This window comes from Metarhizium acridum (assembly GCF_019434415.1).
Source record: "Metarhizium acridum strain ARSEF 324 chromosome Unknown scaffold_1, whole genome shotgun sequence".
Taxonomy (NCBI): Eukaryota; Fungi; Ascomycota; class Sordariomycetes; order Hypocreales; family Clavicipitaceae; genus Metarhizium; species Metarhizium acridum.
Window position 1 is genome coordinate 6521400 of NW_027094015.1, and position 25122 is coordinate 6546521.

At 51.3% G+C, this 25122-nt stretch overlaps 8 protein-coding genes across 8 annotated transcripts; 4 read left to right on the forward strand and 4 right to left on the reverse strand.

Annotated features, from left to right (window-relative positions):
- The first annotated feature begins 2845 nt into the window (after nt 1-2845).
- Nucleotides 2846-7273, forward strand: RRP8 (25S rRNA (adenine645-N1)-methyltransferase). The gene is made up of 4 exons (XM_007808876.2): nt 2846-2881; nt 2959-3743; nt 3832-4616; nt 4686-7273. Exon 4 carries the CDS (start codon nt 5715-5717, stop codon nt 7221-7223), a length of 1509 nt encoding a protein of 502 aa, XP_007807067.1. The 5' UTR covers nt 2846-2881; nt 2959-3743; nt 3832-4616; nt 4686-5714; the 3' UTR covers nt 7224-7273.
- Nucleotides 7274-7530: 257 nt separating this feature from the next.
- Nucleotides 7531-8848, reverse strand: DDI1 (DNA damage-inducible protein 1; the record flags this gene model as incomplete). The annotated part of the gene is made up of 2 exons (XM_007808877.2): nt 7531-8237; nt 8308-8848. The coding sequence occupies 2 exons, from the start codon at nt 8846-8848 to the stop codon at nt 7531-7533; spliced, it is 1248 nt and encodes a 415-aa protein (XP_007807068.2).
- A 2041-nt stretch (nt 8849-10889) lies between these two features.
- J3458_002059 (uncharacterized protein) lies at nt 10890-12504 on the forward strand. Its single transcript, XM_066117086.1, has 3 exons — nt 10890-11677; nt 11748-12305; nt 12367-12504. Exons 1-2 carry the CDS (start codon nt 11330-11332, stop codon nt 12216-12218), a joined length of 819 nt encoding a protein of 272 aa, XP_065978974.1. The 5' UTR covers nt 10890-11329; the 3' UTR covers nt 12219-12305; nt 12367-12504.
- Nucleotides 12505-12846: 342 nt separating this feature from the next.
- URA5 (orotate phosphoribosyltransferase) lies at nt 12847-13551 on the reverse strand (the record flags this gene model as incomplete). The annotated part of the gene is made up of 1 exon (XM_007808879.2): nt 12847-13551. The coding sequence occupies one exon, from the start codon at nt 13549-13551 to the stop codon at nt 12847-12849; it is 705 nt and encodes a 234-aa protein (XP_007807070.2).
- Nucleotides 13552-14011: 460 nt separating this feature from the next.
- Nucleotides 14012-17080, forward strand: NOG1 (Nucleolar GTP-binding protein 1). The gene is made up of 3 exons (XM_007808880.2): nt 14012-14232; nt 14322-16123; nt 16194-17080. The coding sequence occupies exons 1-3, from the start codon at nt 14103-14105 to the stop codon at nt 16233-16235; spliced, it is 1974 nt and encodes a 657-aa protein (XP_007807071.2). The 5' UTR covers nt 14012-14102; the 3' UTR covers nt 16236-17080.
- GDI1 (Rab GDP dissociation inhibitor alpha) lies at nt 16889-18896 on the reverse strand (the record flags this gene model as incomplete). The annotated part of the gene is made up of 8 exons (XM_007808881.2): nt 16889-17080; nt 17238-17392; nt 17456-17998; nt 18064-18409; nt 18486-18513; nt 18577-18636; nt 18711-18735; nt 18851-18896. 8 exons carry the CDS (start codon nt 18894-18896, stop codon nt 16889-16891), a joined length of 1395 nt encoding a protein of 464 aa, XP_007807072.2.
- Nucleotides 18897-19656: 760 nt separating this feature from the next.
- On the reverse strand, nt 19657-20480 carry MRPL4 (54S ribosomal protein L4 mitochondrial; the record flags this gene model as incomplete). Its single annotated transcript, XM_066117087.1, has 2 exons — nt 19657-19887; nt 19995-20480. 2 exons carry the CDS (start codon nt 20478-20480, stop codon nt 19657-19659), a joined length of 717 nt encoding a protein of 238 aa, XP_065978975.1.
- Nucleotides 20481-21661: 1181 nt separating this feature from the next.
- J3458_002064 (uncharacterized protein) lies at nt 21662-22072 on the forward strand (the record flags this gene model as incomplete). Its single annotated transcript, XM_066117088.1, has 1 exon — nt 21662-22072. The coding sequence occupies one exon, from the start codon at nt 21662-21664 to the stop codon at nt 22070-22072; it is 411 nt and encodes a 136-aa protein (XP_065978976.1).
- Between the last annotated feature and the right edge of the window lie 3050 nt (nt 22073-25122).

A 25122-nucleotide genomic window follows, 5' to 3' on the forward strand; every position in this document is an offset into this window, starting at 1 on the left:
ACCCTGGAGTTCTCGCACCAAGGCCCGAGGCCCAAAAACATGCCCCTTGGCAGATGTTCAGGAAAAGGAGTCTGGACGGAGCATCTGCCTACTTGAGTACTGAGTTCAAATAATAAGGCACTTACTTGCAGCCGCCCGTTGTAAGTACCAAGCATATCAATTAGCTACCAGGTATAGTTCTTAAGTATTTACTCCGTAAGCAGGATCGGACTAGCTCAGTCGCCTCAACGGCTCCGCGAGACCCTTCCCCAGAAGCAACGGGCAGCTAGGCCCGCGTCTACCTTCCCAATGTCTGCTGTTTAATATGCCAACGGTCTTCCAGATCAATGATCCGAACAGACACAGACCCTAGCCAGTTCAGACGTCGCAATGCATGTGGTCTGTGGTGGTGTGGCTTGCTTAGCGGCACTGACGGCGCCCCGCCCTCCGAATCGAGCCAGCGCGTTGTTCGATGGCATCAAAAGGCACATGGAAGCTCACCACCGACTACCCGCTACACGGCCGCTGACTGGCGGCAAGTTCACGTCAAGGGTCCCTGAAATCGGGGCCGTTGATCAGTTCCCAGAGATCTCGACTGTCGCCTACAGGCAAGGCACGGCTCACGCGGAGACCCAGGCGCAGCAGATGCAGCAGGGAACCGCCGCGCCCGCATCGTCCGTCCGTCCACGCTCCAGTGATAAGGTGCTCAAGTGGACATTGCATGCATCCACGGAGCATCTACGGAGCATCTACAATACGGGCTGCCCCATACATGCATGTCCAGCACAGACACTGCAACAACTCCTCGGTGGCATATTACGTACCAGTGGACATGCAATGCCGTCTGGTAGTAGTCTAGACATCTGCTACGATGCCCGAACAAGGCTAATTTGGCATGCGCCCTAGCCTTACACAGCGACGGGTTACCCACCTGTGCCTCCAAATAAGTTACCAGACTCAACCACACACCACCACCGCACCTCAACATGCACAGCAGACCGCACCCGCCCATCCATCACAAATGGTGTGGTGTTGCACAAATCAAAAGCTGCAAAACCGAACCATGCCAACATGTGTTTGGAGTGCAACCAGGCCATGTGTATGGTCAATGCTACTGGTCTTTGCACCCTGGCCTGCCGGACAAACTAGCCTGGCCCCGAATTCTCCCTCTCCCTTGCGGTCTGGCCGTGCCGCCGAGCACAGACGATCGTACACTACCGAGTGACAAGTAATGGAATTTGGGGTAAAGTACCGGCGGAGCCGACTTGAGCACTTTGCGATAGAGTGGTGGTCAAGGACTCGGAATATCGTTGGAACTCGATGGCTCGTCTTCTCCAGTACCTCGCTTGTCCTCCCCCCCCCCAAAAAAAAAAAAGAAAAGAAAAAAAGAAACTGTTCTCTGTACCTTTTGCTGATTTGGGAAGTCGTCAGGAGTAATGCAACTTCGGTACCAGTCCATTGAGGAGAAATCGTACGCTTCAGATTCACCTACCTAGGTAGCCAAGGTGGGTGGGATTTGCAATGGCACATGTTCTTCCGCAAAGGTGATCGAGAGCAAGCATTGCTGTCAGCCAGGAGCCTTCATATGCGCACTCTGTGGACAAGGAAGACTGGGCCGGGCTGCAGACTACGTAGTCCGTACAACAGACTGCTTGGCTCCTGGCAAGGCAAACCGCACCCAAAACTCTCGTCTCGCGTCGAGTGTTTGTTTCCCACCATGCCACTCTGTTATAGTATGCCGGTGGCCGAGAGGCCCGCATCGTCCTGGGCCTAACCATGATATCTCCCTACCGAGTACCCAACCCGGGGTATCTAAGCCCTTAACCAGGATGTAAAGCTGTCTGCTGTATTACTGAGTAAACGCATATGACTAGTGGCACCGTCTCATATCCACCTGCTGTAGCCCGAGCGGAATGCTCAGTGTTCAAGGTAGACGGCCGTTTTCTGGTGGATAAGACAGGGTGACGGTCCGAATCGTGCCAGTTGGCCTCATTGTTTGGCAATTCCAGCAAACGTGATCCATGTCCGCTACGGAGAAGGAGGGGGTTTGCTCCGGTTGACATGACTCAGCACCAGAGGCATGGCGATCATGAAAAAGGAGAAGCAAAAAATAATATGTACATTGCAATTATCCAGACTGTTCGAGGGCGATCCACCTACCAACTCTACAAACGTAGGACACCTACCGCCCAACAGGATTTGGAACCAATCCGATACAGCGGAAAACTTGAGCAGAAAACACTTGGACAAACCTGGATCTAAGACAATGGCCTCTCGGACATCACAACATGCAAGTGTCAATTGCAGAATTCCTTGAATGTCTCCATTGAAATTGCTAAAGTACGTGATGGTTCTAGACAATAGAACAGCGTCACAACACCAAGACGGACTGTTCGCCGCAAGACGAAAGGCCTAGAACGCAGCAAGGCCCCATCCTTTCTGCCCCGCTCCTTCCGCCTCTACTGCAAGTCCAAAGTCTACCTACCTAGTAGGTACCTAGGGTAGTTGTCCTGATACAAGCGGCAGGCATGCTCCTCCATCATTGCAAAATCCCTTTTGCTCTCATCCCGGCGCCGGCGAATCTCGTAGCTTTCTGCTCAACATCTGCTTTGCCTCCCAGGTAGAGGCGCAAAGCATCATGCGGATACAAGTGACGCACGAACTGGCTTTGACGCAACGTTGGCACGTGTCTATGCATCAACGACCGTATGCTAGTCCTGCACCTAAGGCACCTCGCTGTAATGAAAACTTGATGGCGTCATGACAGAAAGACTATACATGCAGCCAGGAAAATCGAACGCCAGGCAGTCTTAGCATATTCTGAGACATCAAGGAATCGTCAATTTAGTTTTGGAGAGAAGCGCGTGGAGTACTATACTAAGTGAGTAAGTAGGGCGGAGATGTAAGACCCATACCACCACGTTTTCCCTAAATTGATACCATCTAAACTCGCCACGGGACTAACACTTGATACGCTAGCCATGGATCTAGATGCTCTAAATCTCTTGCACTGTTAGCGGCACCCAATCGTGCCTATTCAAGTCGAGTGTTGGATGCTCTGTCCTACCCAAACTACCATGTCACGTTGACGACAGCTCGTCCTGCTCAGCCGCGAAGCCCTGCTACAGGAACACATACGAAATGCAAACACGGCGTTTCTCCACTATAGGGAGCACTAGTCCTACGTGATACTGGCCTTTTGCAGCCTGGACTCGGCCAGCAAACCCAGGCACTCATGCAGCAAAAGATGCTGGTCCATCCTCCAACGTGGGCTATTCTGGGCTTACCACGCCTTGATGAGCTCAAAAGAATACTAGTCAACATCTGCGTGATGGCGAGATAGTGGCATGAATAATAACTCTGTGCAGGGTTCTTCCATACTCAGGAACTAGGATTCCGGGCTGTAAGCACGTATGACAGCTGACTTCAGACTTGGTAACATGAACATCCCACAAACCCAAAGCCAGCTTTTAGTAGAGACATTAATATATTTTGATTCAGCCAAGTCAGTATTATGGACCGTGCGAGGGTTACATCATGACAGCGGCCTGTGATCTGAACAGAATATGCACAACAATATTCAGAACGAGTCTTTCAAGGTGCTCAAAGAGGGGCAGTCATGGGCCCTCTAGTTTATAGCCGTCACTTATCCAATATCAAACCCCTTACGATATAGAGCATTGCCTCTCTTTTGGACTTTTTTCTCTGTACTTGACTCCTATGGCGATAGAGCAGGATACATATCTTGAGGACAATTCGATACGGTGAGCTAAGTTGGCAGGTTTTCAGCGACTCTGACGTGGCTGTGTTCGCGGTCCCCATCTCTGAAAACACTTACTTAAACAACTCTAGCTCACTGGCGTTCCAAAATTTGATATCATGTCCACCTTCTTCGAATTCCACCTCAAGTCCGGGGGTGTCAGCAAGAGTCCGTAAGGACTTAAGCGCCTGTTTTGTTCGCACTACTTGTTAGTACTTCAGTGTCTTCTCTCTCTATTCTCATTCTCTCTTGTACGCTTTGAACTATCATCTCGTGTTTCTGGAGGCCTAAAATTATCCCAGATCGCGGAGCAAATTCTCTCGAATTCCGGCCAATCAGCATCACTACCTCACACTAAATACAGAACTTTTTTTCCTTCACCTTTTTTTTTTTTTTTTTTTTAGAGCAAATGGCCTTCCCCCGCAAGATGGTACAACCATACAAGAGCACTTCCCCTGAGACTGGCTGGCCATGCTATAAGTCAGCTATCAGGGCATCTCAATAGTCTCGAGCGGCGACAGCGGATACGAGCTACCAGAGACTAATTCCTCCCCAACGCAAGATTCGCTCGAGATTTCTCACGCGTCCTGCAGCGAGTTTCTGTAGCCTCAAAGCCTTAAAGCCTGGTGAAATTATCGACAACCTAGCTACCAAGGGAGGCAAAGCACGAAGTGGTTCCAAGTACTGTTTTGCCCTTACTCCAACCACTGCCACTCAACCGCACCATACACCCCCAGCTCACAGCTGAAATCCAAACAGGCGTGGCACATTGGTCTCAAACTCAGTCAACTTTGTTCTGCGTCCAAGGGCTCTCTTGGCGGCACAAACCCTTGGGCGTTGTCGCACTGCATACATGCTGGCTACGCAACTTGACATGGTACAAGATCTACCCCTTCGGTTTTTGCTCTCATGGTTAGCGGTAACTCTAACTCGTGTTTCCACCCAGATGGCCGGATACTGTTGCCGTGACCAGAACCTGTCCCCAAGAGTCTCGTATTACAGACCTACCTAGGCGCGTTGCGAAGCAAGTCGGGGTCCTTGGCACCGAGTGTACTACCATCCATCAGCTAATCAGTGTCATCACTCGCGCCAGGCCGCCTGTGTATTCACTCTTACGCGATCTGACCTGCGAGTAGCCTTGATTCCGGGCCGCTACACAATGAGACCACTGTTTCCGAACTGCCGGGTCTGAGCCGTCGTGGGACTCAGAGCCTTTATTGCCAAGTCCCAGTTCTCTCTCGCTTTCGTATGATGTCGGCTTTCGTACAGTTCATTCTGCTGGCATATGTATGCATCCGGCCCCGAATCCGCGGCCACGGTTCAGGTGCTTCCTGGGAAGCGTCTCAGTTGGCGAGATGAAAATTAAGGCTGTGGCGGGCGGCAGGTAGCTGAAAGGCCCTGTCTCGTCGACCCAAGACCCCTCGTCTTCCACCATGGGTAAGTAGTCTGGCAAGACACTCGGTTGTGAAACCTGTGGTTCCCATAGCACGGTTCACAATAACGTCTACCAAGTTGGCCGGGGCCAGAGCCAGGACGTGTAACGCTTACACTGAGATGCAGCACGCCGAGGGGAGCCGTACACTCTGCAGAACGATCTGCTGCCATTGGGTTGCGGGAATTTTCCATTCCCTGTCATATGAAGTGCCCAGGGCGATGTTCTCATCATAGCTTTGGGTTTGTCATCCCGTCCATTGACGGATGGCGGTTGATTGAGAATACATGCCTCCTTTGCTGCCCTGCAACAGTTTGTTCCTGGTTAGTGGAAAGTCGGATAAGGGATGCACGGACCACATCCCGCCGATAAGATCAACGACCCATAAAAAAAAAGATCGAAACTCCTCACACGTCTGAAAGATGGTTGTAATAAATATGCCTGCCGTTTGAATACTTTACGTGAAATTTCACCAAAACACGCCTTTCCAACTCAATTGCCTTTCCTCATTTTCCCAAGCCACAGGTTTCAGGCGGAAAAAACATGTTCGCCGTGCCAGGCTGGTCCGTTTCCGCGGACGCGCTCAAGTCCGAGACAGCCTCCTCCCCCGGGCCGTCAGGCCTAAAATCCAAAAAGCGCAAAAGGAACAATGTCGAACTGCAAAGCGTCACATCTGCCAATGTAGCCGATCTATACGAAGCGGTTATCGAGGGTAAAGGGGGGCCTCCCTCGAGCAACCAAGGAAGTAAGGGCGACGACAATTCAGCAAAACGGGCAAAGAAGCAGAGCACGACGACGAAAGCAGCCGGCCAAGATGGCCAGCCCAAGAGCAGCAAAAAGGACAAGAAGACCAAGAACAAAAACGGTGACCAACACACAACAACCGCCAACGACACTCAGCTCCCCGAACCCTCAGACAAGACCTCGTCGTCGAAGCCTACCAAACCAAACACCACCAGCACGCCGTCGGCCGTCGCGCAAACGTCCCTCCCACCAGCGCCCGCAAAACTAACCCCCCTCCAAGCTTCCATGCGGGAAAAGCTGATATCCGCACGCTTCCGCCACCTCAACGAGACGCTGTACACGCGGCCGTCAGAAGAATCATTCGCCCTCTTCCAGGACTCGCCCGAGATGTTCACCGAGTACCACGAAGGTTTCCGTCGACAGGTCAAAGTGTGGCCCGAGAACCCCGTCGACAGCTTCCTGTCCGACATTCGCAGCAGGGCGAGGGCCAAGCCCCCAGTCAAGGGAAGGCCGGGACCCCCGCCCTCCCAGCGGAACAAGATGGCTCTCCCTCGGACCATGGGCACATGCACCATTGCGGATCTGGGCTGCGGCGACGCCCGCCTCGCCGAGTCGCTGCAGGGCGACAGGTCGAAGCTGCGGCTGGATATCAAGAGCTTCGATTTACAGTCGCCCAGTGCGCTGGTTACCAGGGCGGACATCGCCAACCTGCCGCTGGAGGACGGGTCGGTCAACGTGGCTATTTTCTGCCTGGCGCTGATGGGCACCAACTGGATCGACTTTGTCGAGGAGGCGTACCGCATCCTCCACTGGAAGGGGGAGCTGTGGGTTGCCGAAATCAAGTCCCGCTTCGGACCTGCTCGCAAGAATACCGTGGTAGAGCACTCTGTTGGGAACCGCAAGAAGAACAACGCGGCGCTTAGTAAAAAGGTCAAGGCGGCAAGGGACGCCGAGACAGACGTTCTCCACGGAGAGGATCTGGCCGTTGAGGTGGACGGACTGGAGGATAGACGCCGTGAGACAGACGTCACTGCGTTTATCGAGGTGCTCAAGAAGAGAGGGTTCGTGCTACAGGGCGAAAGGGCGGAGGCAGTCGACCTGAGCAACAGGATGTTTGTCAAGATGCATTTCATAAAGGGCGCCTCGCCGACCAAGGGCAAGGGGGCCAAGGCCGAGGATGCGTCCAAAATGGCGGGCGCGCATAAGAAAAGGAAGGGCTTTGCGCCAAAGTGGGATGAAGACGAGCATGCAGAAAACGCCGAGGACGAAGCGTCAATTTTAAAACCTTGCGTGTATAAGATTCGGTAACAGAGCAGCGATTACGGACTTTGGCCTTGTTATGTCACACAGTTTGAAGGAAGGTTTTGGTTGCCTGTTTCGTGGCTTCAAATACTACTAGATAACGTCATTCATCATGTGTTCCTGCTGTCTATTCTCCTTAATTCGCACAGTTGAGTCGCCTTCAGAGCCCCGTCTCCAAGGATGCTTATTAAATGCGCCTCTGCAAAATCATGAGCCGGATCATAAGCAAGTTCTACATCGAAATCATTATTCATGGGATTCGTGTTCCAAGCTTTCGTTATAAGGCCAAGAGGACAACCCTGCTCCAACTCGTCTAAAAGAAAATCAGACCTGCTGCTACATCGACGTTATCTTCTGCTGCCTGCAGTGCTTGGATCGCCTGCTCTCGTGTGGCCCCCATGGCTATTAAGCTTTCCACATGTGTCGCAGTAACGTTTGGCGTGGAAGTAGATGCCGCCGCGGAAGGCGCTGAGGCGGATGGGTTACTCCTCGGGGGCTGTGTTGACTGCGCTGAAGCTGACGAAGCTTGGGTTGATGTTTGCTGCGGCGGCAGAACCGCACCGGTCTCTTGACCAATTGTGGTTCCGGCAGGGCCCGGAATAGTAGGTTCTTGCTCGACTGGCTCTTCATCCTTGGGAATGTCAGCCTCGCCTAAGAATGGTACTTCCTCTCCTTGGATAATAAGTCTATCCTTAACGAGGTCGATCTTGGCTTGATATCTCTTCAACATGTCCAAGCCAAGGAGCAAATGCGTTGTCTTTCCCTCCATGACAGTGAAGCTACACGGAAGAAACAGGTTGCCAACTCTGATCTGGGCCGAGTGGACTCGTCCAAGAATCTTGGCGGTGCCGACGCCGCGGGCTACACCAGCGAACCTTGTGTCAATAAGTCGCATGATGCCGCATGCTTCGGCGTATGCTGGAGACATGATAGTAGCTTGTGCACCGGAGTCTACCAAAGCTTTCACCTTGTGCCCGTTCACTTCGACATTAATGTATAGCAAATGTACACGACCAAAAACTAGAAACTCGGTTAGCATCCACCATGACAGACAGTTCAGGTGTAGTTGACTGAACGACACTGGGCATACCTTCAGGGTTGTGTTCCATGGCACTCTGTAAATTCTCCATCACTCGTTCTTGGCGGATCATGTCCTCGATTTTTCTCTGATTTTCGATATTAAACGGATCCTGGTTCAATCTCTCAATCTCCCGCTGTCTCTCCTCTCGCTCTCGACGTTCCCTATCTTGGCTGTTCTGAAGGATTTGGGAGAAGCGTACAGGGTCATCTACAGCGGCAGCAAGCTCTGGATTGTGCCTTTGCAGCTGCTCCCTTGCGGGCGGATTGCCCAGGATTTGCAGGCGAATCAACTCGGGGTCATTACCACCGCTGCCCTGGGGCCGTGGGGGCTGGACAGGTGGTGTTGTTTGAGCAGCGGGCTCACTGGCACCTGTGTTGTTGCCTCTGAGATGTCTGACGTGGACAGCTAGCATACCACCATTGGGGATTTCGAGCTGCTCTATCGTTTTGGTGTCGTCTGTGAGTAGGCGGCCATTGTGGTAAATGTGAAGCGAAGAGGCGGGAATGTTCGTGTCGGCATGAACGGATTCGCGGAGGGTCTCAAGGGTCATGTCGGGAAAGATTTCCAGGTTCAACAAAGTATCCTGATCCCCAGCTTGGGGATTGAAGATGTTGAGTGTAATCTGCCTACATTGGTGAGGGCTTCTGATCAGCTTTGCCTTGCCGGTCCATGATTGAAGGTTGCCCCCCACCCAGGCCAGTTGCCGACGATGAAAATGGTAGCTTACATAGCAGCCGCGTGTGGGCGAATCTAGATATTTCCGATTCAAAGTAGAGTTGATGTAGAGGAGAGCAAGGCAAATGCTCCGGCTAGGGCTGCGGCGACTGGTGATGTGTGTGGAAAGGATTCTGAGTCTGAGATAGGGCAGTTGCAGACGGACGAGCAGTTCAGTTGATAGCCTCTTGGATGGAAGGCTGCAGACAAAGACGGAATGAAGCGGGGCTTGTGGAGTTGGAGGAGGACTTGGAGGACTTGGAGGACTTGGAAGAGGCAGCGAGCATCTGTGGATCTGTGGAAGGAGCTCACTACCTGCCTTCTTTCCTGCCTGCCTTCTTTCCTGCCTGCCTTCTTTCCTGCCTGCCTATAACAGGGCACAGAGTAAGTTACGGAGTACAGCGGTCTGGTGCTTCATCACGTCTTCGTGGTCGTGTGCATTCAGTCAGCGCAACGAGAAAATTCAAGTTGGCCTTGTTCCCCGAATTGGAGTGCCGACTGCGCCTTTTCTGCCTACATGTTTTTGCCACCCGAAGTTGCCATTGACCGACTACCTGCGTTACTAGGTAGGGTAGGCATAAAGCTACAGAGTCCGCGATGAATGGCGGACACCCGATGCAATGCGACGCGCGATGCGATGTGATGCATGCGACCTAAACAACCCAAATTGCCTGCAGATGACAAGTTGGGATCTATCATGTTCCCTCTTCCGTATAAATGCTCTTTCTGTTTCATATGCCTGCCCACTTTTTTTTTTTTTTTTTCCTTTTCTTTGACTTCTTTACTCACACATGGAGGGATACAGTTGGCTGAAAGTTGCGGAACAATATGGAGGGTGACGTGTATGTATTGTGTCTGGTACGAGCATCGCACGAAGCCCTCCTAATCTACATTTGACAGGTGGCCCCGGAAGGTGAGTCAAGACAGGCTGCACAAGTGCGAACGCTGCCTTCAAACAAACCAGACTTTAACTGAGATGTCGGGGGTTTGGCTCCATGACCCCGAATGCGGTTGTCGTCCAGGCGCCAGCGGCATACGCAAGACTTCATGTTCGACTTTCTCGCCTACTACCACCAAGACGCATCGTTGGCACAAGGTTGCCGGTTTTGAAGCGGTCTGACGTTGGATTTCGCCATATCATTAAGCCATCAGCGGTGGCATCTCCATTGCATTGGCCAATGACTCACATATGGTCCTGGCCCTCTCTAGACTGCTTTCCATTCACTGATAGATACATGGGCATTTGTCTGATTGCCAATCCCTCGCAACGCAAACCATGGCAGGGAGGCGCAAAGCAAACTCGATGCGCGGCCAACGTGCAAGTCCAAGGTAACCAGGTATAGGTACTACTGAAGGTCAGAGAGAGGTGCCGATAGCAAACTGGAACGGTTGCCGTTTCCCATCTTGTTCACTTGCATCATTCAACAAAGGTCAAGCCGCAGCAAAAAGTGGGCTGAGGATCGGGTATGGCTTTCTTGGTCCCTGGCTTCAATGGAAGTTGAGACAACTGCGACCATTGCATGCAGCTGGAATATACATTATTGGTCCATTGGAGGGAAAGAAATCGGCCAGCCACACATGCACTGGTAGACTGGTGGCCAGGACGGCCGATGAGGATCTCTGCGACGGCTGCGAAAAGAGCGACAAGGCTTCATCTAGCCTTTGCATTGATGATTTAGGTAGTACTCCGTACTCCGTAGACATGATCCAAACAATTGACATGTAGCTCCGTTACTCATACTCGGTCCCCGTCCCTGGCCAGCTTTACCCATTCTCACGTGGCGCAACCAGGTTGCATTGGGCCTCCTGGCTACCTCATTCGCTCTCGACGTGAAGGGATTCGTTCTTGACCTTCCGACTCGTCTCTCCAACGGTCGCTCCGCACCACCACTTCGATTAGCCATCAATCACCTGGTCAAGTGCGCCGTCGACAGTCGACAAGGTAGACAAGTGTGACACCACCTGGCCACTGCCGAGGCTGCAGTTATTGGGCTGGCAGCTCAAGTTCATCCTTCAGATCTATATGCCAGCGCTATTGACTTTCCCTTTATTTCCCACGACTTCCAAACCTCTCGACTCAGTCATATGATACCAGTCTCCTGACAATAATTATCCAATCCAACCGCTTCTTATTGTTTGCACTTACTGTAGCATCATTCTGGGCGCATTTGCTTGCTGCCTGTTCACCGACAATAACTATACTTCCCTTCCATTGGACCTTTCATCAAGTGCTGTTTCGACGCATCCCCAAATCAGGTACTGGTTTTGTCAGTTCGTCTGGTCGTTCTACGAGCTACATTATAATGTAGTAAGCATTATGGATCAAGATTCAACACTAAGATCCAATAACGATAAAACACGAGCAGAAGAGGCGGCTCATACGAACATCGAACCCAAATACGGACCTGGGGTTCGTCCCGAAACTCCACCAGACTGTGCTATCGGAGATTCTGATGAGGATGATGAAGAACTGGTTGAAATTCAACGGACAATGACCCAGAGTCGGATATTGAGGCAGAAGTCTCCTGAAGAACTGCGCAAAAAAGTCATTCCTTTCCACTGGGCCCCCATGCTTTCTCCTCTTTCACCTACCGATATAGACGCATGCGAAACTCTCGAGAATGCTACAATGCCAGATCAACTCCGGCCTTCCAACAGGGAACAGGTACTGACAGGCCCTGCTCTTGCTTTCTAGCGAATACTCTTATTCTTGGTCTCTATTTAACATGATCCAGATCGAATACCGCCTCCGGAAATGCGGAAGCCTCTGCGTGGGCTTGTTCAACACCTATCGACCGCGCGATGCGGAAGACTGGTGGATTCAAACAATGCCTCATGCTCGCCCGGTCGAGACTGGCAGGCAAGACGGGTCCAAACGAGTCATGTTTGCTCATATCATTGCCACGTTGGGCAGGCATCCCGTCGTAACGGATGATGATGTACAGTGTCCTCCCAATTGGAGAGACTCAGCAGCCTCTCAAAGCTCAAATCTAGGTCACCAAACATCAGGTAGAACGATATGTCTCCACTCCTTCTCAGTATGCCCCGAGGTTCAAGGTATCGGGATAGGCAAAGCCGCCATGAAGGCCTATATTCAGATGATGAACGAATCTGGTGTGGCCAATCGTATCGCTCTCGTTTGCAACGAGGTCAGCATAGTAGGCCCTTTGTATCAGCTTCACATAGTAACTTACTCATGCTTCTAGTCCCTCACTGGCTTCTTTACTCGCGTCGGTTTCCGGAAAGCTGGAGAAGGTCAACTAAGCCTTGCTGGCCCCGGATTGTACAACATGGTGAGTTCTAGGAGACTTGTATTCTTTAATATGCTAGTTCTGAATGTTCTGTTGGTCGCAGGTATTCGAGCTTCCAGGTCCCAAAGCTCTTTTTCGTTTGGATCAAGACTCAAAGCCGCGCTAGCCCGTAGACATAACATACGTTCAAAGAGTGGAAATGCTCTGCTATATATCGAATTCAAACATTTTATAACGTTCATTGACCGGCCTTAGGGTGATGCTGAATTCATTCCTGCCATGCGATCCTTGATTATCTCAACTGCAACCAGGCTTTGCCAGAGACTGAAATCTACGTGTCAAACAAAGCTTAGTGACGTTTTCAGAACAAACGAAACGTAATTACCGAGGTATCCATAATCAACTTGAAGCGAATGGATCTAGATAACAAGTACGGTAGGTTGGTGAAGTGCCGTTCATCCCTTCTTGCACTTACACACCCGCATAAAATGCCATCACATGTCCAATCTCCTCGTTTTTTTTTTTTTTTTTTTGAACTTTTTTTTAGCTCCCGGACATCCACGTATAGCCACGATTTCTTGATCTAATCGGTAGCCTTATACTTCTGGCGGTACTCCTCGGTCCGCTTGATGTCGTCTTCAGAAGCAAAGCTTTTCATACCCGCGATAATATCATCCAAAGTGAGTATAGCAAATATCGGAATACCATACTCCTTTCTCAGCTCGCCAATAGCGCTAGGTCCAGGCTTGGAGTCGTCGCCATCTGCGGCAGGCAGCTTCTCCTTGCGGTCGAGGGCAACAACGATGCCTGCGACAATACCACCCTCCTTTCTAATCTTATCGATGGCTTCTCTCTTTGCAGTACCAGCAGTAATGACATCATCAACAATGAGAATTTTCTTGCCCTTGAGAGGGGCGCCGACAATGTTGCCGCCTTCGCCATGGTCCTTGGCTTCTTTTCTGTCGAAGGAGTAGGAGACCGTGTCCAAGTTTTTGGAGGAAAGCTCACCAAGCTTAATGGTAATGGCAGAGCAGAGGGGAATCCCCTTGTATGCGGGGCCAAAGACAATGTCAAAGTCTAAGCCGGCATTTTGCTGAGCGTCAATAATAGTTTTGGCAAAGGCGGACGAAATAGCACCGGCGAGACGAGCAGTGTGGAATTCGCCAGCATTAAAGAAGTAAGGTGATATTCTCTTGGACTTGAGCTCGAAGCTTCCGAACTTGAGGACGCCGCCGTCGATGGCTGCCTTGAGGAACTCCAGCTTGTAGGACGCAAGTTGGCCAGACATATTGGTTTTGTGGTTGAGAAAGAGACAAGTAGTTAGTGGGTTCAGGAACAGACTCCTAAGTCGGGCCAGCTCAATGCGGTATGACGAGACAGCCGTCTGGAAAAGGAAGAAGGGATGGTTGTAAAATTAGAAATGGTTTATGGTTTAGGCATATGCCAAGGAGAAAGAGAATGAAAGAATTTACGTTTACGAGTCTATTGAATGACTGCCCAAACCCAAGAATTCCCTTTTATTTTTTGGTGGGGTGCGTCGCCGCGGGGCAGAGCGCTAATAAGTCACGATTGGAACCTTCTCTGAACTGGTGTCAGTGAAATACCCACCGCCAAATTTTCGCAGCGCGGAACTTTTCCCCTCCCACTGGTGCAATCTTATCGATAGACCCTTTTTCGCCGGGACTCCACCCACTTGTGTGCGAAGAAAAAAAATTGCTTGACCGCCTTGCATATGGGGTGGTTTGCATCTGCCATCCTGAGTACTACTCGACCACCATCGAGTCCAGAGACTTTTCTACAACACAAGCAGTCGCTCTCGAGAGTCTCCGATTGCCCAAGATGAAGACGACGTGGAAGGATATTCCCCCAGTTCCGACCCAGCAGGAGTTTTTAGACATTGTGTTGAGTCGAACTCAGCGAAAACTGCCGACTCAGATTCGTGCGGGTTTCAAGATCAGCAGAATTCGAGGTGAGGAAGGACTCTGGCCGGCTAGCCATGGCTTTTCGCGCAACCATCCATCCATCAATCACTAGTTTATCACTGACAGTGCGAATCAGCCTTCTACACCCGAAAGGTCAAGTTCTCCCAGGAAACATTCTCTGAAAAGTTCGGCGCCATCCTCGAGAGTTTCCCGCGATTGCAAGATATCCATCCGTTCCACAAGGATCTGCTCAACACGCTCTACGATGCCGACCACTTCCGCATTGCGCTCGGTCAGCTCTCCACCGCCAAGCACTTGATCGAGACCATTTCCAGAGACTACGTCCGTCTGCTCAAGTATGGCCAGTCTCTCTTCCAGTGCAAGCAGCTCAAGAGGGCCGCGCTTGGTCGCATGGCCACCATCTGCAAGCGCCTCAAGGATCCGCTCCTGTACCTCGATCAGGTCCGACAGCATCTTGGCCGTCTGCCTTCCATCGACCCTAATACTCGAACTCTGCTCATTTGCGGTTATCCCAATGTGGGCAAGTCCAGCTTCTTGAAGAGCATTACTCGTGCCGACGTTGACGTGCAGCCCTATGCCTTCACGACCAAGAGTTTGTTTGTGGGACACTTTGATTACAAATATCTGAGGTTCCAGGCTATCGACACTCCTGGTATCTTGGACCATCCCCTAGAAGAGATGAACACCATTGAAATGCAGAGTATTACTGCCATTGCACATCTGCGATCCGCCATCCTATACTTTATGGATCTGTCCGAGCAGTGTGGCTACACTGTCCAGGCACAGATTCAGCTGTTCAAGAGCATCAAGCCTCTCTTCTCCAACAAGCTGGTCTTCCTCGTCGTGAACAAGATCGACGTCACTCGACCTGAGGATCTCAGCCCCGAACTGCAGGAGGAGCTGCAAGGCCTGATGAAAGCTGGAGAGATTGAGATGCTCCAGCTTTCTTGCAACACCCAGGAAGGAGTGCAGGAAGTCAAGAACGCCGCCTGTGAGCGCCTCATTGCCGAGCGAGTCAACCAAAAGTTGAAGGCCGGGACAAACAACAGTGGAAACATTGGCGGTCGTCTGGCCGATGTCATGTCCCGTATTCACGTTGCCCAACCCATGGGTGGCCAGTCTCTGGAGACGTTTATCCCCGAAGGAATCAAGAACTTGAAGAAGTATGACAAGGGGGATCCGGAGCGCCGCAAGCTGGCCAGAGACGTCGAGGCCGAGAACGGCGGTGCCGGTGTCTTCAACGTCGACATGCGCGCAGACTACCTCCTTGAGAATCCCGAGTGGAAGTACGACAAGATCCCAGAGATCTTTGACGGCAAGAACGTCTACGACTTCATTGATCCTGACATTGAAGCCAAGCTTGCCGCTCTGGAAGAGGAAGAAGAGAAGCTCGAGCAGGAAGGCTACTACGATTCCGACGACGAGATTGACGACGACGAAGAGGCCGAGCTCCTGAGAAAAGCCGAGCTCATCCGCGAGAAGCAGCAGCTCATCCGCAACGAAGCCCGCATGAAGAAGCGTCTCAAGAACCAGGCCATTATCCCCCGCAGCAAGACCAAGAAGTCCTTCTCCCAGCTTGAAGACGCCCTCGATCAGCTGGGCGTCGACACCAGAAATCTCGCCGACCGCGCACAGCCCAAGGAGGTCCGCCGGGGACGCTCCATGTCTCGCAGCCGCCTGGGCACCGAGGACGCCGACTCCATGGATGTCGATTCCAAGCCCCGCGATCGCCTGCGCTCTCGTGCTCGCTCCATGAGCAGAGCGCCCACCACCAACCGTCGCGAGGACGGTGTCCAGGACGAACTAACGAGGTCAAAGGCCGAGAAAATCGCCAAGCTCAACCAGAAGAGAATGAACAGGATGGCTCGACAGGGCGAAGCCGACAGACACACTACCGTTTCTCTAGAAAAGCATCTCGTAAGTCGTGGCTCTCATTCTTTCCTGCTTTTCAATTTACAGAAAAATCATCTGACTTTTTTTTTTTTAGTTCTCTGGCAAGCGTGGCATTGGCAAGACTGGTCGACGATAAATTTCAAACCAAAACGGGGACATGGGCAGAAATGTTTAATTTCTTGTTCCTTGTTTGCTGATACTTGATTTTCAGACTATAATCAATGTCTGCTCCGGAGTTGGGCGTATTTTTTTTTTGTCGGATTGGAATTGGCCCAGTTGAAGGGTATACTAAAAATGAAGAAGTGGGAAACGATGCGCCTGTGGTGACGCTGTGTAGAGCGCACGCGGAAATCAATCGAAAAGGTTGCTTTCCACCAGATAGTGTAGAGATGGCATATACATGACGATATGACTGGGTTCCACGCGCACACACTCTAGCTCGGTTCAAAGCATAATGTGAAGCGCATAATTTCGTGTTCAGATGCGCTCAATAGTCGCGGGCACCAGGTCACGCGAACATCCACTACAATGCGTCGTATGCCCATTTTCTTGGCTTTGCCATTCTTTTGCCCGAAATAACAAATCTCGTCAATGTAGCCAATTTTGAAAGAGAAAACAAAAAGATGAAGAGAAACATATTTATTTGCCGCTATTTCAAGCACATTTTGCATAAAAAGAACAGATGTTACCCAGACAACGCGATCCTCTACCATACGTAGCTCTAAAAAACAACATCCTGCCCTGCCTAAACTACCATCTTCTGAATCTGTTTATTTCGGTAAATCTGAATTACTCTTCAGCGACAGTGATGCCCTCTCTCAGGCCCTCAACCTTGAGCTCCTCGCCGGCGCAGCGGCGATAAATGTCCTTGACGTCGTCGGTTGTCGTCTCAAAGTGGCTAGTTGCATCATAGCTCTTGGAGATGAATAGGTTGTCCTTCTTGCCATCTTCAAGGGGTTCATAAATGGGGATCGGCGGGCCCTGGGACATTACTCGTTAGCGGCAAAAAAAATAAAATAAAAAAGACATCACGGTAATAGTTTCATTTCTTTGGCGAGATTACGCAAAAAGCTCGCAGGGTATGGACCGGGGGGGAGCAGGAAAAACAGGCTCAAGGGTAAAATTAAGAGGCACTTACCATGAATTGCTCTTCAATCTTGCCCAGGCGGTCTAGACCGGGCTGCAGCTCGAGGTGGTGGTTGGCAGATGTCTCGGCAATGGTAGAAACGATGGCGATCCAGTAGCCCTTGGGGCAAACATTGTGGGCCGATGATACGCAAGCAATGTAGATGTCTGCAGGATATTTGTTAGTGGCCTTTTCAACTTATTGTGCGTTGCTTGGGAGAAAGGCCTTACCATTCTTGCGGCCAACTTGGGACTGGGGAATAATCAACTGAGCCGAGTCGCTGTCGTTGGTTCCGGCCAAGGGGTGGTTGAGAATGCAGATAGCTCGCAGCACGTGGCCAGCAATCTTGGTCTTGTTGGGGAAGTAGGATGGGTCACCGAGAATCATCTTGGCCTTGGTCTCAAACTTCATATCCTCGGCACCAGTCTTCATGGTAGCCTTGATACCAGAAGCCTTGTCGCCATCGTAGAGCAGCTCGTCCACATTGGTGTTGAGCATGTAAGTGCCACCGTAGATGGCCGAGAGGCGAGCGAAGCCCTGAGGCAGTTCGCCGAGACCGTAGAGGGGGTAAATATAAGGAGACTTTCCGTATCTGGCAACGGAGTTACCATACAGACGAATTCGCTCAATAGCCTCGGGCGCTTGTCCCTTGGCGGTGATGTAGTCGTCGGTAAGGTACAAAGCCATGGCGTGTCCGATGAAATCCTTGGTGGTAGCCTCGAGACCGAACTTATCATAGACCTCCTTCATAGTGCAGGTATTGAAGTCCAATCCTACAGGCATGTTAGCATATGTATGCCACTGGGCATCAATATTTGATGGAAGTGCGAATACACACCCTTGTGAGTAGCCGGGTCCTTGAGATCGAAGGTGCCAACCCACTCAATGAAGGACTTCATGCGTCGCTTTTCAAAGATGCCCATGAGAGGGGACTTGAGAGCTTCGCCAGCATCAGAGGGTACCTTGGCAACAGTGGCTTTGTTGGCAGCACCTTGCTGAACGTAGCTGCCGGCAACCTGCTTGAACTCGAGATACCGGGTAACATCAGTGGAGACGAGAATGTTGGTCAACTCTCCAGAGGACATGAGGAACTTGGGGACAAGGTCAATATTCCAGTCGTTGAGTCGGCCGTATTTCGTCCACGGCTCCTCGCCAGCCCGAAAGTTTCCATACTTCTTGAAGAGCTATATGTGATGTACACTGTCAGATGACGAAACAATCAGGGGCGACGGCACCAAGTGAATTGGGGAGAGAGTGTACCGTCTCGAGGTTCACCGACGCGGCTTCACTATAGACAAAGATTGCTTAGCACTTTACTTGTGTGTTGTTTGCCAGTGGTCTTCAAACATACCCGCCATAGTGGTCATTGCGGTCAATATGCAGGACCTTCTTGCCCTTGACGCTCAGCACACTAACAAGAACAGCAGCTTGGTCAGTTTACGCTTCTGTCCACTCCCGAATAGTCCGCAAACATATCTGCCTTACCCAGAGAGAATGCATTCGGTCAAGCCTAGCAAGAAGGTCAGTTGGACTGCTCAGCCAGACAAGGCACGAAGCTCCCTGCAGATCGACAGCAACTGCCGAAACACACGTGGGACTCTACTACGTCAAGCTTCAAAACTCACCAGTGCCCAGCACAATGACATCGTACTCCTTTGCAATCTCATCCATGGCGATGGTCTGAGTATCCGCTGCGTAGTTTTCTGCTCTTTTTCGTCTCTGGTCTGGAAGCCGTGGTGATAATGAAAGCTGAAAGGAGCTGGCTTTGTTTTGTTGGATCTGGGTGGAGGGGTTGCAAGCGGCGGGGTTTGGCGAGGAGAGAGCGAAACCAAGCGTCGGTGAGGTGTGGGGAAATTCAAGCCATTGATTGATTGCCATGCCATCCAGACAAGCGGTCCTCGTCTGTTCAATCTCGTCTGGGATCCATCCGTAATAAAGAGCGGTGATGGGTGATGGGCGGAAAATTAATTGCGGCTTGACGTGTCATAACCCTGGGCCACCGAGCGCTGGCAAATTGGCCAAAGTCCGATGTGAGGATGAAGACAAGTAGTAATAGTACTAATAACTAGTAGTATTTACGTACACATGCAGTCATAGCACAACTACCTAGTACCCAGGCAGTTGGGCCCGTACGCAGGCTCCCGAAGATATTAACCTTCACCATCTGACGTGCAATACGTTGTGCTCTGTGCTCCGTACTCCCATTGAGGCTGTACCATGAAGCGTCACACTCAGCACGCAGAGCACTCAGGCCACCACCATCCAGCCCGCGGTGTAAGACAACATGGTGTCTTCGATTCCCGGTATATCTTATTTTACAGGTCTTTCTAAATGTACACGCGACCAGGCAAGCTCCAGGCTACCTACCCGCCAAAATTACCACTTTGCCCGGAATTCCAGTGTCTCGACATCACTGCAACGTCTTGCTCCTTCACCGACTAAGTTCCTTCTCGGCCTTGACGCTCTCCTGTTCTACACCCTTCTCCGTCGCCCAGGCCTCCTCGGCAGCAACCTCTTCCTCATACGCCGAGGGCTTGTAAACCTGGCCGTCCTCGGCGTGCATGTCAATCTCGGGGTCTGACATGGCCACATCAACGGCATCCTGCCAAGTGTAATATCGTTCCGTCAGGGCATGTTTGATGGCTCGCATGGTTTTCATGACCTGCATAGAGAAGACGGCTATTAGTCCACGACTCGAACAAATCAGAGTATCCAGGGATAGAATTCAACAGCAAAAAAAAAAGTCAAAACTCCCAGACAATAACATACCTCTTCGTCTCGTGCCTCAATTTCCCGGTCACCAAATCCAAACTTGCCCCTTGCCAGCTCCGCCTTGGACGTCGCAAGCATGTTCCTCTCCTTGCAGCACACCCACCAAAGAGAATGTAAATCTTCCCACGACTTCTTTCGAAGCTCTTCCACTGTCCATGCCCTTCCGTGCTCCTCGGTTTCCTTGGGCGACCACAGCGCCTTTCCGGTCTCCGGGAAGAAACCCCAGAGGCCGTGGTTCTCATCAACCGCTACTTTTGGTTTGAAGTCTCGCGGCTTAGGTAGAGGTATGTCAGACATGGAAAGGTGTTCTCGAGGCCCTGATCCATACAGGCTGCTGACGCCTCGATTCTTGTTGTTGTCTTTCGTCTTGCGCTTGCATTGCCGAGCCGTTGTCGAGAACGTAGCCGCCCGGGTTGAGGCAGAAAACGAGCCAATTCGTGATAAGCAGCCGACAGGTGGCCGCAAAGCACTGGAGCTGGCCATTTTGTAAGGAAAATTAGATGGAGATGACAATGGACGTCGAGTAATGAATGCCCTGTTCAACCAAGGCTACAAAATTTGGCATGCTACTCGCCCAGAGGCCACTTGATTGGATGCAGCCATGCCAATCCAGTGTGCATGCTGAGTCAGCGATGACCATTTTCACTACCCTAGAGGCGTATTGATAAATGTACAGCACATGCTAACTGGTTACCACCTTGATTCGATGATTTAATCAGTAACATATAAGTTGGAGTGTCTCTTTTCTGGAACTGGACTCAATGAGTTTTGCGTTCGATTGTGCCAGCCTTGATTCTCTGTGCAGACATTATGTAAACAACCTTGTTTGACGAACTAAAGTGCTCTCCAGGTCAATCACGCACGACCGGCTGCATTGTCCCCGTGGAGAAACAGGCCAGAAACAACAGACGACATGAAACTATTCAAAGGTACCAAGCTCCAAGAGGAGCAGTCCATCGCGACCGTCACGTCAACCATCGCACAGAAAGCATTCGTAGTTGCTTAAACCTCTCCGCCGACAAAAATACCAATACCAAAACATAGCTACCCTGTAGAAGCAACATGCACTCCCCGAGCAGCATCTTCCTAAATCACAGTCGCGGCAATGCCATGTCAGGCGCCGGAACACCACCAGCATAGAAATTAAAGTTCCTCGTAGCCATGGAAGGAATTACGCGTTCTCATCGCCATGAATTCAAGTGCCTGGAATGTCTGGTGAAGATTGCAATCACGCGCTAGAGTCTCCAGTCACGACATAGTATCAAATACACCAATTCAGACTTCACTCTAAATATGTCTGTCCGACTCCTTTCCAACGCGGCTTCACAATTGTCGTCGATGCAAAACCATGACGTTCATGCTTTACAAAGTCGCCCACAGACTCCATAGTGGCCACAGGAAGTCCGCATCTCCATCCTGAGCAACAAAGACCTCCAACATGACAAACTACTACCATATCGCCGTCATGTGCGTTGTGGTCCTGAATACTCACAAATCGGTTCCACTACGAGTTTCAACAACCCACCGACTCCACAGAAGGAGTTGCAGAGTCTACAGCCATCTCCATAGTCTTGCCCTATGATCACTAACTAGGCTTACTATTGACAGACGTGACATAGGAAACAGACGTTTGTCAAACAATATACGGAAGGGAACTGCAGTTGATGCAGTCTGAGCCTCATGTGCTTCCATCTCGAAGCCTTCACCCGAGGCTATACATGGCGGCATCTGGTCCTCTGCATACTAACAAACGTCCTTACCTTAATCGTCACTTGATCATCATCTCGTGTCATTGCTCGCCCCCGTCACTCAACAATCCGATCCAAGGTTTCGATTTAAGCAACTTCGCCATTAGCGAGGCCGTCTACCCTTGGCAAGAGGCAGTGCCTCACCCAAATCACCAACTCGGTTATGAAAGTCGTGCTCGCCGTTACGACAGAACCTCCCTGCCTGGCAGGCCAGTAATGCTTAAGCGTACAGACGGCGGCGATATGCCCACGGCCGGCAACCGGCAGCATGACGGATACGATGAAATTCTGTCACCCACCCGTGACCTCGATGATCCAAAGACCTGAGTCTTGCCGGGCCGGGGAACAGCTACACACACCTTTTCAAGTGGTGGCAAATTGTATCGCGCGGCTGTGAAACGACAATATGGCCGAAAAAGTAGGGTGAGATTATTCCGGACGACCCTATGTCCGTCGGTTCCGTCCGGCTACCGGAGCGAGCGCCCAGACTGCACGACCTTATACCAAACTATTGGCCGGAAGGGCATTGCAAAACCAACTAGTGAGCCCGATGGTGGTGCACGTCCGGAATACTACTAGTCTGCGGTATGAACTGCACATGTGTTCTCGGGCTCGCAACCTGTGCCAAGTTACGCTCACCTGAGCCAACCACCACCCTTGAGCCCGTATTTGCATTGGTGCGTTGGTGCATTTGGTGTGCCAAGGTGAATTAAGAAAAAACCTTCTTGCTGGAGGAGGGCGTCAAACCCAGAAAACAACCTAAGCTCGGGTTTGGACGCGTGTCAACCTCCCAGCCTGTGAAAGAAACGAGTGGTGTTTATGATAACCCAATGCCATGCCATGCCAATGCCAGTCAGTGAATGCCGTTGTACCAGGTACATAATCAGATCCTCGCACAGTCATTCTCGCACAAAGAAATTGGACGAGTACTCCCCGACTGGTATGGAATCATGCAGGTCATTTTTCCTGTGGCGGTAAGCCTTCACCAAACTCTCGGTATCTTCGGCCAGGTTCCTCCCGTGGGAGGAGCTTGGTACAACAGACACGACTCGTTACCACTGTCTATGACCTCGAGTTCGACGTAATTGCGTGTGAAAACTGCGCTCAAGGAACGGACAGTCGTCATACATGATTGACACTAAACAATACTAGGATTCGACTGGCAGAACGCTTCGAGGTGACAGTACGATCGTCGGTGTCACCGCTATTTATCCTAGATTGTGGCGGTGACGGGACGAGTGTTTCTCCTAATGGGAAAATGGAATTCCAGTAGCAAAACCGTCTCTCTCTCTGCGGTCTCGAGTCTGCGGTCTCGAGTCTGATGATCTACTGTGCCCATCGTTCAATATTCCGTAGCCCCTCCCTTTTGCCTCGGGGAAGAAGGGTGGGATTAGGTACGGAACTTGCTAGGCAAGCTTGACGTAGACATCAAACAGTCAAGTTGGACGCACCTCTATTTGGAGTCTGGTGGCCTAGAACGTCTCTTTGCGTACGATTGTTGACATGTTCTTTCATTTCAAGTTAGGAACTTTCTCAACAGAGACCCAGATCGCCTATTTGATATAGCGAGCCGAAGGCAATCCGGCTCTGATGTGCCAAATATTATTTATTACACAGCCTGGGATTTGACGACGTTTCAGTTACTCAGACTCGTCGTCTCTCGTACTCCGCACCTCGTGGTGCAATACATAATAATGAATACGCACCATGTACGTACACCATGCCGTACATACGCACATACCCTAGGTAGGTAAAGAAAAGATTGATTGATTGTCTGTGACCAACTTGGCCAGTCAGCGCAACAGACATCGTCAAGTCGTTACAAGCGGTGACAGGCGGTGCTCTTCTTCCCTGTCCTTTCATGCAAAGCGTGCGCAAAATGTACCTCGTACATCTGACACCCTGCAAAAGTTCGCGCTAGACGGACCAGCATCCCTTGTTAGCATCGCCCAGAGTCTAGGGTTATTTGGCGGACCTCCCTGACCAAGTGACGTCTTCTACGAGCTCCCATGTTGCAATGGATGTACGCTTGCACGGAGGTCTGGCTAGTACTATGGCAATACGTCCACCGCCTGGTGCTGAAATGTAATTCCAGTCTGAGAGAGGAACGTCGGCCACCGGTTTAGGTAGAAACCTTGATTTCGGCGCTATGGATTTGGGGAGCCATGATTGGGACGCCATCTCAGGCAAGGGGGTTGAAGAACCAAGGCGACATGAGCGACGTATTGAGGTTGTCAATCATCAATCATCGACGAGCTAAACGCACACAGTTCAGTCCCTTTGCGCCGGGATGGTCAACATGGTCTGGACGCCACCATCTCATCCATGGGCCGACTGGCTCAATTGGTTTGGCTACCCTGCTGGCTGTTGGCGTTGGGTCGCTCACGATGTAGTGCACACCCAGACCCCGGCTAGAGAGACTCGGTAAACTCAAAAGTAAAGAATTGCACGCGGTAGCTCGACAATTCACAAGGGCATTGCTGCAGCAGGAAGCCGTAAAATATGACAAACGACCGTACCGACGTTCGTCCGAGGTCGGCGACTTGCGCCATCAATATCGACTCCGTTTTTGTCTGTTCCTGTCGTGTATTTTCCCCGGCCACCTAGGCAAGCGGAAATAACTGGCCTGACTCGCGCCTTCACCACAGCAAGTTGTTCAAGTACCAGGTACATATGGTGGATGCGCCACCAAAACCCCCTTGGCTGCAGGCGTTTCCCATGCACACGCCGTTCACTCAATAACTGTGGCAAAGCAGAATACTAGTCCGTATGTACGGAGGTACATGCCATGCCATCCCTATGCTGTGTAACCGTTGCCACCTTCTGTATCAACCAGCAGTGTTGACTGAGCTGACTGAGAAGACTTGCGCTCGTCAATATGGACCGTCAACGTGTGCAGCGCTGGCAGGACGACCGCAACTCACAACTTCGGCAACAGCAGCGAGTATCCCCTGGGCCGTTTCGTCTTGTAATTGCAAAATAGTCCTTTGGTCTTGAGAGGCAGGCAAAGCTAGGGTGTGCAAGCATCCAGAATGTTGGAGGGAGGAGGGAGAGAGGCCTGAGGAGCCCGATCAGCGTAGCCAACAAGAGAGTTCGTGGCTGGCTATGTTGCTGCTGGCGGCTATGTCCGCAACGAAAGCTCACCTGTCCCATCACTCCTCCCCGCCTGGCAACGATATGAGGTTGCACAAGAGATGCGATGTCTTCTTTTTTTATCGAGACGAATCTTGAGGCTCTTTTATCAACGGATCTGTGGGACGCGGCTGGATGGGGTCTCTTTCGGAGCGGCAGTACTAAATGGATCGCACTCCACATGAGGCTCTTCTGAAGGCCCGCTTTCATAGCCAGGCACGCATTTGACTGCCGACGTGGTGTGG

Excerpts from the sequence above, each read along its gene's own strand:
- RRP8 (XM_007808876.2), top strand. The coding sequence starts at position 5,715 with ATGTTCGCCGTGCCAGGCTGGTCCGTTTCCGCGGACGCGCTCAAGTCC.
- J3458_002059 (XM_066117086.1), top strand. The coding sequence starts at position 11,330 with ATGGATCAAGATTCAACACTAAGATCCAATAACGATAAAACACGAGCA. Across the intron at positions 11,678-11,747 it reads GGCCTTCCAACAGGGAACAG|ATCGAATACCGCCTCCGGAA; the intron begins GTACTGACAGGC and ends AACATGATCCAG.
- NOG1 (XM_007808880.2), top strand. The coding sequence starts at position 14,103 with ATGAAGACGACGTGGAAGGATATTCCCCCAGTTCCGACCCAGCAGGAG. Across the intron at positions 14,233-14,321 it reads CAAGATCAGCAGAATTCGAG|CCTTCTACACCCGAAAGGTC; the intron begins GTGAGGAAGGAC and ends AGTGCGAATCAG. Across the intron at positions 16,124-16,193 it reads TTTCTCTAGAAAAGCATCTC|TTCTCTGGCAAGCGTGGCAT; the intron begins GTAAGTCGTGGC and ends TTTTTTTTTTAG.